The following is a 16,785-nucleotide window of genomic DNA, read 5'->3' on the forward strand; positions in this document are numbered from 1 at the left end:
TGCTGGCCGTCGCGTTTTCAACACGTGGCTGGTCCTTACCTAAGGCAAGTGTAAAATTCCCCCTGGGTGACCAGGAAGAGATGCTTTCTCTTCCACCCGCATTGCCAGCTTTCACAAACACGTGTGCAACACAAGAAGCTTCAGGGTAGTTTTTGCTGCTTTCGCCCCCTCTGTGTAAAAAGTGCCCATCCCTCACGCGCAAGGCCTCCCTCCATAATTCCCTTGCTCTTATTTACCAGGGCAGCAGCATCCGCCGCCCAGATGCCACCGGAAGTTCGCATATGGGCAAAACCGCGCGCAAAGCCCAGGCGCTGCAAGCCTCTGACCCTGGAGGTTCCCTTGGTGGCAAATACGCGCCCGGCCGCCTTAGCGAGAGGCTCACGCCCAGTTAGAGGAGCTAGAGGTGGGTCAGACGCCCAGACGCACGCATGCACGCACGCAGCTTTTCTGGGAGTACGAAGCGCAGCTTGCACGCCCGAGGCGGGCCTGGTCTCCCGGCGGCCTTGAACCCCCTCGCAACGCAGTTGCGCTCTCCCGCTTCCAAGACCTTCAAGAGCGCGAAGGAGGAGGGAGGAAGGGGTTAAGGCCGCGGCGCGCTCTTTGCTATTTGTGGACGCCGGTCTGGAGCCCGCCTTTAGGCTGCTTACTGCGCGGCTCAGCCTGCCTCTCTCCTTCGCTGCGCCCGCCCGCTCCTCCTCCTCCTCGTTGAGCAGCAGCAGGTGGCGGCGGCTGCGGCGGCAGGCGCGAGAGAGTTAACCCGCGTGGCGACGGCTGCGCGGGAGGCAGCCAGGCAGCGGCTGCGGGCTCGAGTGAGGCGGCAACCGGGGCGGGAAGAGAGTGCAGCCGCGGCGGCGGCGGCGGCGGGTTGCTAGGGATGGAGAGCGCCCGTGTCACCCGGATGTGAGTGTCATGTTGGCCCAAACTCGAAGGGATTTGCAAGCAGCGGCGGCGGAGAAGACGAACCGGCGGCGGCGGCGGTGGTTGTTGTAGTAGTAGCCACAGCGACTCTTCCCACCCACCCGGTTCCAAGCCCTTGCCCTCTCGCTCGCTCGCCCGCCCTGCCAGCATGGGGACCGCCGGATAGCAGGCAGCGCAGGGGCAAGGGCCAAGAGGGGGGCATCGCCTCACGCCTGGCTTGGAGCGGCGACGGGCAGAAGGAGGGCGAAAGGAGCGGCGCCCCTGTCTCGGGGGGCCCCGCAGGAAAGTGACCATGATGTCCCAGCAGCAGCAGCAGCCGCCGCAGCTCCCTGATGGTAAGAGCCGCCCGCTGGGCGCCCGCCCTCACCTTCCAGCCCCGCACCTCCATCCCTAGCCGCCTCCCGAAGCAGCAACAACCGCGGCAGCAGCAGCAGCAGGAGAAGGATGCCTTGGGATTAAAAGAGCGAGGGATTTTGGGGATGTTGGGATTAGAGGAGGGAACCGCGGGGAGGATTAAGGGGCTGGCGAAAGGAAGGGCTGGAGGGCTGGGGGTCACGGGGTTATGGCAGGCTCCCGAGGCGAAGGCGGGCGAGCCTCCCGCGGCCGCCTCCCCTTCCCGCGGGAGCGCGTTGCATTGATTTCGCACGTCTGCCTTTCGCCGCGAGGCTGGGGAGGGAAGGAAGGGCGAGAAGCCGGACGCGGCGCCTTTCGACGGGAGGGTTGGGGTTTTTGTTTTTTTGCTGTGGGCGCCCCGGGCATGTGCCGTGGTGGTTAAGGCTCTTGCGGAAGGCGGGCGGGCGAGCAGCGCTCTCTCCCTCCCCCTTCCACCTCTTCGCCGAGCACCGAGGGAGAGACGACACATGGGGCTCGTGTGTGTTAATCGCCTTTGCAAACAGGCTCGGGCAGGCGCTGCTGCTGCTCCCCCCCCCCCCCGTCAACCTCCCGCTCCTCTTTCTCCCAGAGAGCGAGCTGCGTGGAAATGATTCATCTCTCCTGAAATTGACAGCGACTTTGATATGGCACGCGCGCGCGTGCTTTTCCTCGCGCGCGCCAGGGGCAAGATAAGCCCCCCCTCCCTCTTTTGGAGTTCACTTTCAGTGGTGCCCCTTTGCCAAGGAGAGGGGTCAAGAGGTTGACCGCCTTCGTTTTTGACATCCCATAAAAATAGAAAGACGGAAGTGCGGGGGGGGGAGGAAGAAGGAGAAAGCAGTGCAACTTGGAGGAGGGGGCGGAATTACGAAACGGTTCTAGGATAAATAATTGTAGAGTGAATCTGACAACGTTTGCTGTTGCATCCAACGGTCACCTGAGGCAGGAACTCTTCTCCTTGGGTAACCTAGCAATGGACCCAGCTGCTGATGTGACCCGTGCAATCTGATGGGCCAGCCACTCATCATTCTCTGACTCTGTCCCCACTCTCCCGTCTCTGAGATTTAATGCAAGAGCCATTAATTCTTTGGTCTGTGGGAAACATGCTAGGAACATCCAAGAGTTACCTTCTCCCCAACCTTCACCCACCCCAAGGGAGCCATCTTAAGCTGTCCCCCAATCAACCTCTGTTTTGCATCACAGCACTGGAGGTGAAGCAGCACAAGAAGCTACAACTAGGTTCTTGTCATGAGATTATGCAAAGGAGCCCAGGACATGGCAACCCCCCTCCCCCAGTATTGCCTCAGTAATGGGAGAAAAAGCATTTGTAAAGGAATCATTGCTGCATCTTTGTTCTGTCTGAAGAGCAGTGATCAAAAGATATTAGTTCACCCCCTGCCTGTGCAAAGCTTCTTGTCAATTTCTCTTTCTCTAATTTCCTTTGCGTCCCTCCGTCTCCCCCCCTCACATATATCCTCAAGTTTAGAGCACAGTTAGAAGCTGCTTCCCGCAGGCACACTTGGTAGGCTAGAATCTAAGATTCTTATCAAGGTCCATTGCATCTTCTTTCTTTGTAATTTAGGCTGCTTCTTCCAAACAATCCTTTAATTGTAAACTTTAGAGAGATTCCAGTTTCATTGCTAATGTTATTCTGTATTCTAGGATCAAAAAACCTTTGATTTGAGAGTTAAGGCACCTACTAAATGCATGTACAAAAAAAGGCAGGAAAAGGATAAGTTCAGGTGTCGATAAACGTGTTGAGCCAGTGTGCAGCAGTTGTGGAAAGGGAAAATTCTATGTTAGGGATGGAACATAAGGAAAGGGATTGAGAATAAAACAGCCAATGTTATAATGCCACTATACCAATCTATGGTGCAAGTTTACCTGGAAGACTGTTCAGTTCTGCTTGTTGTATCTGGAAAAGTATATTTGTAGGGTTGGGAAAGGTTCAGAAAAGGCATATTTTTCTCACTCTCTCATAATACTATAATCTGGAGTCATGTAAGGAAGCTGAATGTTGGCAGACTCAGGACAGACAAAGCAACGTATTTCTTTACACAGCCCACACTTCGACTATGGACTTCACTACTGCAGGATATAGTAACAATGGTGAGGATTAGACAAATTCACGGAGGATAAGTCTATCAGTGACTACTGGCCGTGATGGCTGTATACTATCTATAATACTGGTGGTGGCATGCCTCTGATTAGCATTTGCTATGGAATACAAGTGGGGAGAGTGCTGTGACACTTAGGTCCGGCTTGCAGGCTTTCTCCATAAACATCCAGTTTTCCACAGTAAGAACAGAACACTGGTCAGATGGGCCTTTGCACTGATCATCCAGGGCTCTTCTTATGTTCTTATACCAACCTCCACATATTGCATGCAATAAGCATGCTCTGCAGTCTCACACATTGTGTTTGTTTATCGCTTCGTCTCTAAGCATCCAAGCTTTGCCTTGGTCTTTCAGTCCCAGTTTTCCTCCCATACAGGTTAGGAGAACACTGAAGTTTAGGACACTGTAGACAATGGCCATTATGGGGATCAGGGCACACTGCCCCCCTGCTATCCCTACCTGCTTTCATTTTGGATTTTTCATTATCTGCTTAGCTTACTTTACAACAGGACCCAGACAACCTGCGGCTCTCTAGATAGCCATTGTTGAAGGGAGATGGGAGCTGCAGTCCAGCAACATCTGGAGGATCACACATTGGCCACTCATGGATTAGAGCACATGGTTAGCAGTGACAAGCTATATATGGGTGGCTATGGGCTATATATAGCCTATATATGGGCTAATAGATGGAAGATGTGGAAAAGGATATAAGACTGGGTGCACTCAAGCATTGATTCAATATACAAGTCAGCAGGAGAAAGGAGGAGGGTGAGTGCTGGATGTATAAGCTAACAGTAAAACGTACGTTGGCATTGGCTTTGCAACAGGTTCTCTCTGAAATGAGTTAATTAAATATTTAGAATCCACAAGCAGAGCAGATTCTGATGTTCCAGTTTTACTTTCTGATTAAGAATGCACACCATAATAAGAGTTTTGCAGAAGGCTGGCTGTTAAGAATTAAGTCTTTAGCTTTTAAAATCTAAAAAAGGTACATACTTACAAAAAAGGTACATTTCCATAGACCACCAGCTTCATCTTTATCTTGTAGATGCTATGAATTTAGTATACCTGGGTGTGCTGTGGTGTGTGTAAAGGGCTTCTGGGGGGAAAAACAACACAAGCTGCTTTCATTATACAGATGTTCTTGTTGCTGAATGACATCCAAAAATCTGTGCCCACAATTCTGACTACCATGCAAACATTCTGTCACCCTCTGACATGTCCAAGAAACAGATATCAGGATGGTTTATAGCTTTAATTTTAAAACTTAGACTCAGGGGCCTGGTTTAGGGAATAAGCCCCCCCCCCCCATCCTGTGGCGTCTCTGAGTGTAGCCTTTAACTTTCTGCCATTCATTTCAACAGGAGAAAATAAATAGCTTTTCTTGGGACAGTGTTGTGGTGAGAGCAAAATCCACCCCAGGGTGCTCTGCAATATACATGCCTTCCCTCTATAGAAGTTCTCTTATCCGTCATCACAGGAGGCATGTTGCTAGTTATTATCAAGGGTTCACAAATTTGACTGCCAGGTTGACTGCAGTCTTCCCCCATACCTTGTTTCTGCTGTCACACCACCCAGAGGAGTCTCCAAAATGCAGTGTGACAAAATGCAGCATGAAGAGACAAGACTCACCTCTTTCCCAAGCCTGGAGAGCTGCAGTGGTGGCCTCTGTTTTTATGCTGTACTTTGGAGGCAATCTTGAGTTTCTTCAAAATGCAGTAGCCTCAGGAAAGGAGCAGAGTTAGTAGCAAACACAAGTAATGCTAGACAAAATTTGTGGATCCATAGTAGTAGTAATTGCTGTATAGCATTAAAGATAACTGTCTTTTGGGGAAAGTGTGTTCAGTTATCAAAGAGAGAATTACTATGTTAGCCAAGAAGCAATGCATATTTACGTTGAAAGGATTGGTTTGCTTGTTTGTTTATGTCAGCAGGGATACATTCCAGTTTCTGTAGTGATTGAAATGACTTCACATATTATGGATTTAAGAGAATCCGTAATGTTTGCTCTTACATTCAGAACAAGCGGAGGCAGTTTGTACCAAACAATGAAATAAATGAAACTTCTATTAACTGGAAACTGGACTCTTTTATCAATTGTAAAATTGGTTTGATTGATTTGAATTCAGCTTCTTTGATATATCTTTAATATGCCTTGAGGATTCAGGGTGTGTTAACTTCAGAACGTGTCAAGACAAATGCTAATGTTTGTAAATGTGATTCCCCAAGTCTTTAAATTATTATTATTATTATTATTATTAAAAATGCTTCAAAATATAGTGAAAGATAGTATCTCACAAGCAGTTTAAAAAGGACAGGATTATTTTGAAACAGGATAAATGCATCTTCTTCTCCCCTTTTCCCATTTTTTTCCTACAGAAGCAAGCTATGCAAATAGCACCAAAATTCCTCTTCCTGGTGACGGACCAATTCTCCAGTCGAACAGCTCAGCACAATCCAAGCAAACTGTGCTATCTTGGCAAGCTGCAATTGATGCTGCTAGACAAGCCAAGGCTGCCCAAAGCATGAGCACCACCCCAGCCCAACCTGTAGGATCTCTGTCCCAAAGAAAACGCCAGCAATATGCCAAGAGCAAAAAACAGGGTAATACATCCAACAGTCGGCCAGCCCGGGCCCTTTTCTGTTTATCCCTCAATAACCCAATCCGGAGAGCCTGCATTGGTATAGTAGAATGGAAGTATCCTTTTTTTATTAGTGTTTTTTGTTTGTTCTTACCATCTCTACTCTGAATACTCAAAAGTGTGTCAAAGACATTGACCTGGGCTTAGACTACATATTGCACAGAATTCTGTATTATCGCTGTATTCCTACTCCCCCCCCCCTTTTCATTTTAACCAAAATCAGCCTGGGCAAGTTGGAAATTGGAATGGAGAAAATGTCAGTAGAGAAAAGCTGCTTAACCCTTTCTCAACTAAAAATCACTCCCCCTAAGCCTCCTTTATTCATCTGAGGTGATGGTGGCAAAATCTTCCCTGTTAGATTTTCTCCTCGGGGTGAAAAAGCAGTCTGGGTAGGGGATTAAAACTGCTAAGTTATAGCCTGTCCATGTTGATTTGGACTTATGAAATGTGGCAGAGAGGAGTGAATGTTACTTTTATGTAAGCCTTAGATACAAGGTCTTGTGTTCTTAAAATGCAGTTCTAAAAATATCCTTTAATACATAGTGTTTTGGACTTCAGGATTTATTTCACATTTATTAAGCTATTGTTGAGGTGTTTTAGATACACATGCATAGATTCATATATGCTTATTAAAGCAAATTACCTGATGCCACAAGATGAGACTTCATTGTGTCATCACTATTTAGAACTTCGTTCTGATAGGATAAATTTGTGCTTCAAAAATGAATGTACAGAAGAGCCTTTTGGGCAAGATGGGTAGTATGTTACTTTGCTTTAAAAAGTTGCTTTTTTATATATACTTAGTACACTAACCCCACAATCCTATACATTTCTAGCCAGAACTAAGTCCTACTGAGTTCAATTGGGGTTGCTCAGAGGTAAATGGGATTGCAGCTTACAATTTCAGTTGAACCAACCCATGCATAAGATGTGACTGGTCAAAACTGTTATTTTTATATTCTATAAATGCTACAGATTTTTCATTAGCATATTCTTACATTTTTCTCCCTAGCTAATAATCTGTATCTATATCTATAATCTGTATATATATTGTGCGAAATAATGTAATGTGCAGTTTCTTACTAAAAAGAGGGCATCGATGAAAGGTCATGTGCTGAAAAAGATTTAGATGAGACAATGTAATGGATGCTTGTGGAGGAGGGGTTGTCACTTCCATCAGTCAAAAGAAGAGCCTGAACATGTCAGTTTTACTTCAGAAACAAGTCTATTGTCTTTAATGCAGAAATTAGTAAGGAATTAGACTGAGTTGTATATAAATATATCCCAACACTGGATGTTCCTTAACAAGATACTTCAGACCGTTTGACATATTTATATTACTGGCTATTTTTGCCAATTGTGTGGCCTTAGCTGTTTACATCCCATTCCCAGAAGATGATTCTAATTCAACAAATCAAAACTTGGTAAGTATATGGGTTGTTTTTTTTTTTGGGATTTCCCTCCTGTGCTTGAAGTTCTTTATTTTTTTAAAAAAAAAATGTACATGAAACCTTAATAAAAGTATGGAATGAATTATACATTTAGTTGGGGTGGGTGAGATGAAAACCAACATTCTAAAATGTGTTTTGCTGCTTTGGTTGCCAGTTCCAATAGGCACACTCTGGTTTCTGATATAATAAGATGGTTTATGATAATTCTTGGGGCGATACAAATGCATTTTGAGGAACACAGTAATTGGATTTATATGTTGCTGATGTTTTATACCATCTGCCATCTTAGTGCTCAGCCCTCACATGAACTTTTATTTCTCTATTCATGTAGTTTCAATGATTTTCACATTTTAAAATAAAAATCATGGTAGCATTGAATGGTTTATATTATCAATAGAGGTGTACCTTTAAATGCATTATGCTATGATAAGGATTTACTGGGAAGTAATGGACAAAGTTAGCTCCCTAATTAAAGGATTAGACCCTGGAGGGAAGGGTATCATAATTCTGTTGATTTCAGTGAGAGCATCAGTGGGGTTTGACCCACGTAAATGCAGCAGATACCAAGGTTTATATATTAAAACAATGGACTTGTATCCAAAGGTATTCTTCTGCTAGTGGAAAGTCTCTTTTGCCCATGGAATCACTGTTTACAAACTAGTAGATGACTGCATGATAAAATGGTTCCCCAAACCCAAAGAAGTTTCTCTGCTGTGCAAGTTATCTCTCCAGCCTTTTTCACAGGATCATTTTATGATCCTCTAGAGTTCATATATGACAGCCTGTGTCTTCCAGTGAACACCTACATTTCTCATACTGTAACACAACTGCCCCCCTCCCCATACAATGTGACTCTGTGGTCTAGTGCAGGAGTCAGCAAACTTTTTCAGCAGAGGGCCGATCCACTGTCCGTCAGACCTTGTGGGGGCCGGACTATATTGTTTTTTTGGGGGGGGATGAATGAATTCCTATGCCCCACAAATAACCCAGAGATGCATCTTAAATAAAAGGACACATTCTACTCATGTAAAAACACGTTGATTCCCGGAGCATCCGCGGGCTAGATTTAGAAGGTTATTGGGCCGGATCCGGCCCCAGGGCCTTAGTTTGCCTACCCATGGTCTAGTGACTTGGAAAACATACCTAGGGATAGTTCAAATGTGGCCGCCACTTCATGTTGGGATTTCTGTTCATGAATGGGGGGTTTTTTTTTAAAGTGTCCTCATGTGAACATCAGGTCCTATGTGAAAAACTTCCCATGTTAGATAGCAAGCTAGTTTTTAAGCCTTCTGTGCAGTTTGATTTTTTTCTAATGCTTGAGGCATAGGGTCTTTGTAACAAATCATGTACATCCTTCCAGGATTGTAATGATATTGTGTGGTTACTCGTGCGTAAACTGCCTCCACTTCGATTAGGTGGTTTGCTCAAACATGTTCAGGGTTAGAGCTCGCCCTCCGTGACCTGTTAGTCACTTGCAGAATCTGCCAGTGGGCGTTTCTTGAATCTCTTCCAGCATAAAAGCTGCTTGACCCCAAGTCTCCGCCTATGTTCCCTGCGCGGAACGCGTCTGCGCAAGTAAGGGGATGGCAAGGGCGTGCCAGCGCTCTCTCCGCTGGTTTCGGTTGAAGGGTCTTGGAGCCCTGACACCGATTCCTCCAGCTCCTCTCTATTGGTGTCACACTGAATTCCTTCCCCCAGACTGGTTCCCTCTCCGGCATCGCTCTGGAGCCCTGCCTCCGCTTCTCGCTCTGATGTCAGTTCCCTGACATCCACCTCCCCCCCAGGACCCCCTCCACCCCCGGCCTGACCCGGTGACGTGACCTTGTCCCCACCTTCAGCCGACGATGCAGGGAACCCTCGAAAGGAGCTGTCGTCATCGTCCGAGGACTCAAACCCCGCTTCCCACCCGCCCCGGTTTCTGACGGGAGGGGCTTCCCAATCTGATTCCTCCTCTCCTGACGACTCCCCTCCTTCCTCTGGCGACTCTGGAAAACCCACAAAATCCTCCTCCTCATCATCGGTGGTGGCAAATTGCTCCTCCCAGAATCTCCCCAGAGGTTTGGGCTTCCTCGGATACCTGTTGTGGAACTCTTCCACTAGATACCCACCATCTATTTCCCCTTCTGGAACCCACGTGTTTTCTGACTCGGGCTCCCCCTCCCACGCTACTATATATTCCACCTGCCGCCCCCGCCACCGCGAATCCAGGATCTCCATTATCTGCTGGTGGTGTTCCTTCTCTTCCAGTGGTGGGTGTCTGAGCCCTTCTCCTCCTACCTCCCGGACTCTCCGCTCCCCTCGGTATGGTGAGAGCAGTGACCTATGAAATACCGGGTGGATTTTCATGTTGTCTGGCAACTTGAGCCTGAATGCCACCGGGTTGACTTGGTGTATCACCTCGAAAGGCCCCAGCCGCTTCGGCCGGAGTTTCTTACACCCACCCTTGAAGGGCAATCCTTGAGTGGATAACCACACCCTGTCCCCCACCCTAATGGTCTCCCCTTCCCGGCGACGTTTATCCGCTTGCCTCTTGTACTCTTCCTTGGCCCTTTCCAGATTCATCTTAAGCTGCTGGTGCAGTGCTTCCATTTCTTCCACGAACTGCTCTGCGGCGGGCACGCTCCACTCTTCCTCCCCCCTCCCGGGAAAGGCCCTGGGGTGACACCCATAATTAGCCAAGAATGGGCTCATCCCCGTGGACACATGCTCCGCATTGTTATACGCAAACTCGGCCAGTGCTAGCTTATCTACCCAGTCGTTCTGCCTCTCGTTGACGTAACAGCGGAGATATTGCTGCAATATGCTGTTCGCCCTCTCTGCCTGCCCGTTAGTTTCCGGGTGCCTCGCCGTCGAGAATCCCACCTCCACCTGCAATAAGCTCATAAGCTTCCTCCAGAACCTCGAGGTAAATTGTTTCCCTCGATCAGAGATAACCCTTGAAGGAGCTCCATGCAACCTGAAGATGTGAGTAACAAACAGTTGTGCGGTTTCCTCGGCTGTCACCGCATGAGAGCATGATATAAAATGGCACATCTTGGTTAGCAGATCTACTACTACCATGACTGCTGTCTTACCTCTGGATTTGGGCAAATCTGTCATGAAATCTATTGATACCACCTCCCAGGGTCTCCCCGGCGTGGGCAAGGGTTCTAGTAACCCTGCCGGGGCTGCCCGCTCCCCCTTGGCTCTTTGGCAGCGGTCACACCCTCGTACATACTCTCGTACATCTTCCCTCACCTTCGGCCACCAAAACTCCCTAGTGACCAGTAACATGGTCTTGTGTTGCCCAAAGTGTCCCGCTGTGGGGTTGTCGTGAAGTTGTCGGAGCACCCTTTCCCGTAAGGCCCCCCCGGGCACATACATTGCTCCCTTGTAATACAATAACCCTTCCCTTACCTCGAAGTCCCCCCGGTCTCTCCCATTTTCCCTTAGTTCCCTGATTCTGGTTTGGGCAAATTCATCCTGGTGAATCAACTCGGTTAGTTCTCGTTTCCCAACCAACGCCCCCCCACAAACCCATCGTTCCTCAGGGAACACATGTCGAGCCTCCGGTGGTCTTCCTCCTTCCGTGTACTCTGGTTTCCGTGAAAGCGCGTCTGCTCTCACGTTCTCTTGCCCTGGCACGTACTTGATCTCAAAGAAGAACTTGGAGAACTCCTGTGCCCACCGAATCTGTCGCTGGTTGAGCACTCGCGCTGTCCTCCAGTATTCCAAGTTCTTGTGGTCAGTGCAAACCTGGATCTTGTGCTGAGCCCCTATCAGGAGATGTCTCCACTGGCGAAACGCGGCATAAATAGCTAACAGTTCACGATCGTACACCGTGTAGTTCTGTTCCGATTCGTTCAGCTTCCTTGAGTAGAAGGCGCACGGCCTCCATGTGTCTTGGGCCGGTCCCGGCTGGAGCAACACCGCTCCTATCGCTCTGTCCGACGCGTCGGTCTCTAGCCTCATCGGTTTCTGCAGATCCACATGCAGGAGCTGTTCCTCCGAGGCGAACGCCTGCTTTAGCCCCTCGAAGGCACGTTGGGCCCCTTCCGTCCAGACGAACTTCTTTTTGCTACTGAGGCAATCCGTGATGGGTGCGGTTAAGTGGGCGAAGTTCTTGATGAACTTCCGGTAGAAGTTGCTGAACCCTAGGAACCTCTGCACATCCTTCCGGGTTTTGGGAGCCTTCCATTCCAGCACTGCCTGCACCTTTCCGGGGTCCATGGCTAGACCTCTGTCTGACAACCTGTATCCCAGAAATTCCACTTCCTTGGCGTGAAACTGACACTTTTCCAGCTTGACCCACAGTTGGTGCTCTCGTAGCCTTTTCAGCACTTCCCTGACGTCCTGGACATGCTGTTTTTCATTGTCCGAATAGATCAGTACGTCGTCCAGAAATGCTACGCAGTTCTTGTACAGCAGGGGACCCAGCACATGGTGCATGAAGCTTTGAAAACAGGCAGAGCCTGACTGTAATCCAAATGGCATAACCAAATATTCAAAAGCCCCCAGGGGGGTGAACATGGTGGTCTTCCATTCGTCCCCCTCTCTCATTCAAATCAGATTGTAGGCCCCCCTAAGGTCCAGCTTGGTAAAAATCTTACCCTTCCTTACCCTGGTCAGAATATCATCAATTCTGGGCATTGGGAAGGTCACGGGTTCTGATACCAGGTTTAACCTTCGAAAGTCCACGATGAGCCTCAGCTGATCCGTGTGTTTTTTATCCACAAAAAACACAGGGCTGCCCCCCACTGCCTTAGATTCTCTTATAAACCCCCTTTTCAAGTTCTTGTCTATAAAGTCTCGCAACTCCTGCATCTCTCTGTCGGACATGGCATACAGCTTACCCACCGGCAGCTGTGCTCCAGGGAGAAGGTTGATTTGGCAGTCGAAGGGCCTATGTGGCGGCAGCCTGTCCGCTTCCCTCTCGCTGAAGACCTCTTGTAAGTCTGCGTACTGTGGCGGCACCTTCCCTTTCTGCTCCAGCGTGGTTGCTGCTGCTCTGGCCAACCTCACCCTGGGCTTCTCCCCTCCTAGACAGTGTTCCAAACAGTGGGCTGACCCGAAGGTGACCGTGCGTTGGTGCCACGCCACCACTGGATCATGTAGCACTAGCCAGCTCATCCCCAGTATTATTGGGGGTCCCGCCAGTGTGGCCACATGAAAGGCTATGGTTTCTGTGTGCCTGGACACACTCATTCTCATAGGCGGGGTTTGATGTGTCACCTCTCCCCCTAGCAACTCTCTGCCATCTATCGTGGTGACTTGGAATGGGAAATCCAGTGGCAGCAAGTGGATCTGGTGCTCCAGCGCAAACTCCTTACTAAAAAAATTACAGGAGCTCCCTGAGTCCAACATTGCCTTCACCTTGACTGGGTGCCCATTTGGGAGTTCTAGCGTCACCTCTATCGCTATAGAAACCTTGGGTGGGTCCGGTTGGGGCACTTCAATTAGTTGCTCGCTTGGCTGCTGCGCCCCCCTGTGGGCAGTCAAGCGCTGGCGTTTTCCTGCACCTTGTCTTCTCCCCCCTCCCCCTCATTTCCAGCGGCCCCCACCATCCCTTGCCAAGCCTTTCTTTGTGGGCAGACCCTGGCAAAGTGTCCTGGCCGTTGGCAGAGGAAACATTTCTTGGAGTTTCTCCCAGCCTTTGCTTCCCTTTTGACTATTTGTTGGGCGCTCGGCACCTCGCGTGCGCGCGCCCCATCAATTTCCATTGGCACCACGTCATTGGAAGGCTGCCCTGGCATCTCAGGAATGCGGTAGTCAGGGCAACGCTCCCCTCTCCCTTCCCGCCTTTCCAAAGCGCGCGCTTCCTGGCGAGAGCCTATCGCCAGCGCAGATTTTGTCAGCTGATCCATAGTCTCCGGGCGGGGCGCGCGGGAGAGCTCATCTTTAACGGCTGGGGACAACCCCTCCTCAAACAGCATTCGTATGGGCGGGCTGTCCATATCCCATTCGAGCCTGTGTATTAGCATCGCAAAGCGGGACCAATAGTCTCTAACGGAAAGGTCCCCCTGCTTACATCTCATCAGCTCCCGTTGGGTCACACTCTCCCCCAATTGGCTGGAATACATAGCGTCCATCGCCTGAAAAAACTTCCGGACGTCCTTCATGGCGGGGTTATGCGCGGCCATTAGGGGTCTAACCCATTCCCTCGCGCTGCCCTCAAGATGCCCCACGATGTAAGCCACTTGCGCCGCCTCGTCAGCAAAATCATCATGCTGCAGCTGCAGTGCGTACTCTATTTCTGTCCGGAATCCATTATATTCTTGGGGTTTTCCCCCAAACTTGTGTACCAGTCCGGGCACCTTCTTTGCTACTGGGGTGGGTCTCACCTGCGCGTCCTGGGTGCGCCTCTCGTCCAGCCGCGCCATCAGCAGTGCTACATGCCGTTCCAGCTCCTGGTTCCTCTTCACCAGGTCCTGCGCCCCCGCAGCTGCCTCCGCTGCCCCGGCGCCTCCTGTCTGGCTCATGTTTCCACTGCTTACTCACGAGTAACCGCAAGGGACTGGCAGATTGCTGTAATGATATTGTGTGGTTACTCGTGCGTAAACTGCCTCCACTTCGATTAGGTGGTTTGCTCAAACATGTTCAGGGTTAGAGCTCGCCCTCCGTGACCTGTTAGTCACTTGCAGAATCTGCCAGTGGGCGTTTCTTGAATCTCTTCCAGCATAAAAGCTGCTTGACCCCAAGTCTCCGCCTATGTTCCCTGCGCGGAACGCGTCTGCGCAAGTAAGGGGATGGCAAGGGCGTGCCAGCGCTCTCTCCGCTGGTTTCGGTTGAAGGGTCTTGGAGCCCTGACACCGATTCCTCCAGCTCCTCTCTATTGGTGTCACACTGAATTCCTTCCCCCAGACTGGTTCCCTCTCCGGCATCGCTCTGGAGCCCTGCCTCCGCTTCTCGCTCTGATGTCAGTTCCCTGACAAGGATGAAAGCAGAGGTGGTCTGCAGTTCATTGTTTGAGCATATTGCCAGCCCCAAATAAATAGATCTGAGTAATCTTTCGATTCTGTTAGTCACGATTGATTTTGTCATTATTTTCTCAATCTTTTAAAATATATTGGTGCTTATCATCCTCAGTTTAGTATTTTTAGAGGTACAATCAAACGCTTCTTTGGTATCTTTTGATTGAAACATATAAAACCAAATGGGAAGAATTCAACATTTCTTGATATGCAGTTTTTGCTTGCTCGTATCTTAGCTTGAGATTCTGTATACGAGGAGGGCTTTGAAGTCTGTAATACTAAATAGTGTTGGTTTGTTTCTCTTTTGGGGTTTTTTTGTCACTGCACAATGAAGGCACTTGTTTGAAAATCCCCTTAAAACATTGGTTACTTGTTTTATACACACACACACACACACACACATACACACACACACACACATACACACACACACACACACACACACACACACAATGCCATCGGTATTCTTAATTTACAGAGATTATGATATTAAACAGCTACAGACAACAAAAACCAGAAAAAACAGCACAATTCAGGTCACTGTAAAGAACAATCTATGTAGCGGTGTGTCTGAGCAATCTGTTTTTGCTCCCAGAAATTTAGGACACAAATCTCTGTGTCACTGTCAATCCACTAGGAGGTCTGTGCTAATAACCAATATCATAAAGCATTATTTGAAGTGGGTAAAGCATCTATCTGCATCAGAGGCTGGCAATTTATTGAATTTTAGCTGGGTTCATCTTGTTTTAGCTTTGCACCTTTACGCCTTATTCAAAACCAATCTCTTTGGCTTAGTTCATGGGCAAGTTTAAGTATTTTATTTCTATAGGTCTTGCTTTCATTTTTTTAAACTGCCTTTGACGTTTCTTTACATGAGAAAACCTTGTAGATTTTTCACAGAGTTTTACACTGGGTATTGGCAATAGAGCTCTCATTGCACTGTATGTATTATGCAGCTGTGTGTTCAGAGAAACACATTTTACATTTGCACAAATCCTTAATGACTTTGTTGAGCAGTGAGGAAAAGCTTAATTGGCTACAATTTATTTGAATTGATTATTGCATACAAAGCTATTTAGATGGATGAGGAACATTTAAAAACAACAGCTCTGTAATATTTAATTCTACAGTACAGTGGAACCTCGGGTTGCGAATGTGATCTGTGAGGGAGGCACGTCCGCAACCCGCAGTGCCGGGTCTGTGCGCGTGGGTCACGATTTGGCGCTTCTGCACATGCGCGAAACCCGGAAGTAACCCGTTCCAGTACTTCCGGGTTCGGTGTGGTGCACAACCCGAAAACGCTTAACCTGAAGCGTCTGTAACCCGAGGTACCGCTGTACGTAATTGATAGCCCCTGTATCATGAATTGTGTATTTTACAGTAAATCAGGGTGGGCTGGCCACAGGTCGGCTGCCCATGTTGCAGCGTAGACTAGTCCAGACTATTAGGGCTTTGAATGGGTCCATTCTGCGTATGGCTGCATTGGGTGTCACCCACAGTCTTTGGGTTAATCTGACAGCCCAACTACATGTAATTGGCAGGGTTCTGAACTTTAGAAGGGGAAAGGTGACAGCACTTCCCTTTTTTGATCCAGCAGCTTTTTTAGAAGGGGAAAAGGTGACAGCTTCTTTGCTTGTGAACAATTCTCACTACAGCCAACCAAAGACAACCAACCACGCCCCAAGCCACCCCCAACCTCTCTCACCACCAAGGAAACACAACAAATGAATAGTAAGAGAACCCTTACAAGTAACACTGACACAGCCCCTCCCCACTAAGTAGAATAAAAGAAGCATAGCCATCCCACCCCACTCGCCATTCTTCTCTCCTCCTCTTCCCCCCTTTTCTTTTCTCTTTTTCTCCCCAATTGTTTAAACCAATTCATGAACCAAGAACTTATATGTTGACCACTAATAATGAAATGTATGCTGTACATGTATGCTCCACATTTATTATGCTGTTTTTGTGGTATACAAATGACATGAGAAAACTTGGTATACTTATTTGTATAACATTATTTTTGTTTATAAAACTCAGTAAAAAACAAACAAAACAAAGCAGCATATAGGAAGAATATCTGCCAATGCCATCATCTATTGTGCACCTTGAATGCAAACAGTAGAAGTGCCTGTTTTATAATAGATTAAGTTTTAGTTTACACTGGTGGCACTCCCTGCCTACGTTAGGAAATGAAGACATTCTTCTGCGTATTGTGTGAAGGGTAAAAAGGAATTGCTGAGATCTGGAAGATATTTTTATTTTATTGTCGCTCAGGCCATGTGCATCACTAGCAGCATAACCGATTACACTGACAGTGAGCAGTTCACTTTAGTGAATA

General features: G+C 48.3%; 1 protein-coding gene across 17 annotated transcripts in view; it reads left to right on the plus strand.

The window, feature by feature from the left end:
• Nucleotides 1-843: 843 nt before the first annotated feature.
• Nucleotides 844-16,785, plus strand: part of CACNA1D (calcium voltage-gated channel subunit alpha1 D) — a 214,424-nt gene continuing 198,482 nt past the window's right edge. For all 17 annotated transcript variants that reach the window (XM_079964941.1, XM_079964943.1, XM_079964939.1 and 14 more), the window contains exons 1-3: nt 844-1,253; nt 5,784-6,102; nt 7,365-7,470. In XM_079964941.1, the coding sequence (XP_079821067.1) occupies nt 1,211-1,253; nt 5,784-6,102; nt 7,365-7,470 (468 nt within the window). In that variant the 5' untranslated portion in view covers nt 844-1,210. The remainder of the gene's footprint in view (nt 1,254-5,783; nt 6,103-7,364; nt 7,471-16,785) is intronic.

The sequence above is a fragment of the Podarcis cretensis genome (assembly GCF_951804945.1).
Source record: "Podarcis cretensis genome assembly, chromosome: 2".
NCBI classification, from domain to species: Eukaryota; Metazoa; Chordata; class Lepidosauria; order Squamata; family Lacertidae; genus Podarcis; species Podarcis cretensis.